Raw genomic sequence first — 2,500 nt, forward strand, 5'->3', positions numbered from 1 at the left:
ACTCTGGTGTTCAGTCAGTTAGGATTCGCCTCCGTGTAGGTCTTTTGAGTTATGTGCCTCATACCTCATGCTGAAGATGAGGGATCTGAGGTATTTAGGGGCTGTATGAGAAGATGAGGCATGGTGGACTTCCTCCTTCCCTGGTGACGGGTAAGCTGAAGTGTGAGAGGGAAACAGGGGGATTGAGAATGAACTTGTGCAGTGACTAGTAAGATCTCCATATTCGTAGATAGTCGATCTTGTGTGATCTTTTTCCCTCTTCCAATAGATTTAAGATATATTATTTAAAGGTTTATAGCAATGATGCTTTTTTTCTACCAGTGGTGTATTTCTTTATCAGCATTACCTTGATTATATTTATATTAAAAGATTCAATTTGAATAGTGTCATTTTTACAGATGAATGCATGCTGTTCTTTTATTTATTTTTGGTCTTTTGAGTGACTTTATTTTGAGTTCCTGACTTTCATGCACGCATCTATAGAATGACTTGAGAATGATCAACAGATGGTTTTAGAATGATGAATCACTGTTATGAGTATGCAGCAGTCATGACATCAGAGCGATTCATCCTTATCTCACTCTCCTTCAAAATATCATCTTAACGCATGGCTACATCAGGATTTCTTTCGGTCAAGAGTAAGTCTGTACAACTCTTCCTTGGGACTTGTCAAATCGCAAGTCACAAGGACCGGAGTCCATTCATCCTGATCTCGCCATCGTTAGCCAGTTCTTCATTCTATGCGCCTTTACTCAGCGTGTACTTCTCATTGATAGCTTATCTTCTTGGTCCTGTTGCTTTCCCTGCTGGCATGGTCTCTGTTAAACTCTTGATATTTGGACATATTTTCTTTTCTTCTCTTTAATGTGATGTTATATAACAATATGAATTAATAGTGAAAAAATATGTGATATATGCTTACATAAATTTGACATACAATGATGAAAAAGTATATATTTGAAAGAGTAGAAAATGACATGTGGATTTAGCAAGAAGACTGAATACCTCTTCCTACAATCATATATGTTCTTTGATGTTAACCATTTGCATATTTTGGCAGAAACTGACAAGCAGCCGGCGAGGATCTGCATCGTCAGGAAGGTCGTGGTTCATGCATGGAGGAAGCTTCTCAGGCTTTAGAGGCGCAGATGGCCGCTCCCTCAACATGGAGGGCGGGGGCACAGCCGAGCCTCGGCCATCCTTCAGCGAAGACCACCACCAGCGCCCTTCTGTGAGCAACGATGGCTCTCTGGACTCTCAGGAGAACCTGGATGACGTGCCTATCGAGCTTCGGCATCTGGAGCCCGAAGATCCTGCGCTCCTGGACATCCCGCCATCGCCTGCACCCTTTTTGCCACACGCGACTACCACCTCGGCAGACCCAGACACGAAAGCCAAGTCCAAGAGCCTGACCGACCTTGTCCAGGCTTCGCCTCGGTCTCCCGGAAATTCAGTCTGTCCATCTGGGGTGCTGTCGGTTCGGGAAAAGTCCATTAGTAGGGAAGCGTTGGATATGGGGCGGGCAGGGGTTAGTGATATACTCGGTAGTGTTTTACGCTCAAAGTCTAGCTCGTCTTGTTTATCACTCTCCAGCCATGAGATGTCTGGCAGTGAGGGCGCAAGGGGGTGTTCGGGGGCGGCCAAGGGAGCGGAGGGAGATGCCGCGAGTGCTAGAGTAACCAGTGAGATAGCCAAGGTGGAGGAAACTAAGGTGAGCGAGGAGGATAGCCCTCGAGTGAGTAGGAAAAGACCTACCCTTAAAAAACAAAAGGCTTCAATAAATGAAAGTGATGTGAGTGACATTGACATGCCAATAGTTATAGAGATAAGCAAAGCTCCTAAGACAGCCGAAGTGGTCAATGTACCAGTTGCGACAGATGACAAGGACCATTTAAGCATTCCTAAAGGTTTAGGCATAATAAAACAAAGTTCCCTTAATGATGAATATATATGTATTGATAGATTTTTAGAAAAGGAAAAATTAAAACAAAGCATTCAGAAACAAAGCTCCCTGAACGAAGACCTCATATATGGGAACAAGGAAGAGAAGCAGGAAACCTTGAGAGAATCGTTGTTCGCCACGCAGATCAAGAGGCTGCAGAACATCAGGGAGAGTCTCCAGCAAAGGCTGAGGACAGCAAGCCTCGATCGCTTCGAGAGAGAGAAGTCGGACTCGTCTCTGAAGGCAGGGATTGTAAAGCTCCTCCAGTCCTGGAAGAGCGAGATCCTCGTCACAGCTGGCACAAAAGCAACAGCTGATGAAGGAAGCACTGGACGTGAGGGGGAGCCCTCGACAGCTCCTCCACCAGAAGGTGAAGATGACCAGCAGCCATCCAGCAGCAAGAAACACAACGAGATCAAACCTAAAGCTCAAAGCATATTTCAGATGGGAAGATCGAGCGACAGTGCCGACGGTGGGGGTGACAAATCAGTGACACGTGGAATGGAGAAGAAGTTCCTCGGCAGAGAACCTGGTGACAGAAAGTCATCCCGCGAGGAA

At 45.6% G+C, this 2,500-nt stretch overlaps 1 protein-coding gene across 1 annotated transcript in view; it reads left to right on the forward strand.

The window, feature by feature from the left end:
* fid (class I SAM-dependent methyltransferase fire dancer) overlaps positions 1-2,500 on the forward strand; it is a 43,672-nt gene that overhangs the window by 27,020 nt on the left and 14,152 nt on the right. The window contains exon 5 of the mRNA XM_086543694.1: positions 1,061-2,500. This exon is cut by the window's right edge and continues 1,531 nt beyond it. Coding sequence (XP_086399820.1) covers positions 1,061-2,500 — 1,440 coding nt within the window. The remainder of the gene's footprint in view (positions 1-1,060) is intronic.

Source organism: Penaeus japonicus, unplaced genomic scaffold, assembly GCF_977035675.1.
Source record: "Penaeus japonicus unplaced genomic scaffold, GWHDUDI00000001_assembly GWHDUDI00000014, whole genome shotgun sequence".
NCBI classification, from domain to species: Eukaryota; Metazoa; Arthropoda; class Malacostraca; order Decapoda; family Penaeidae; genus Penaeus; species Penaeus japonicus.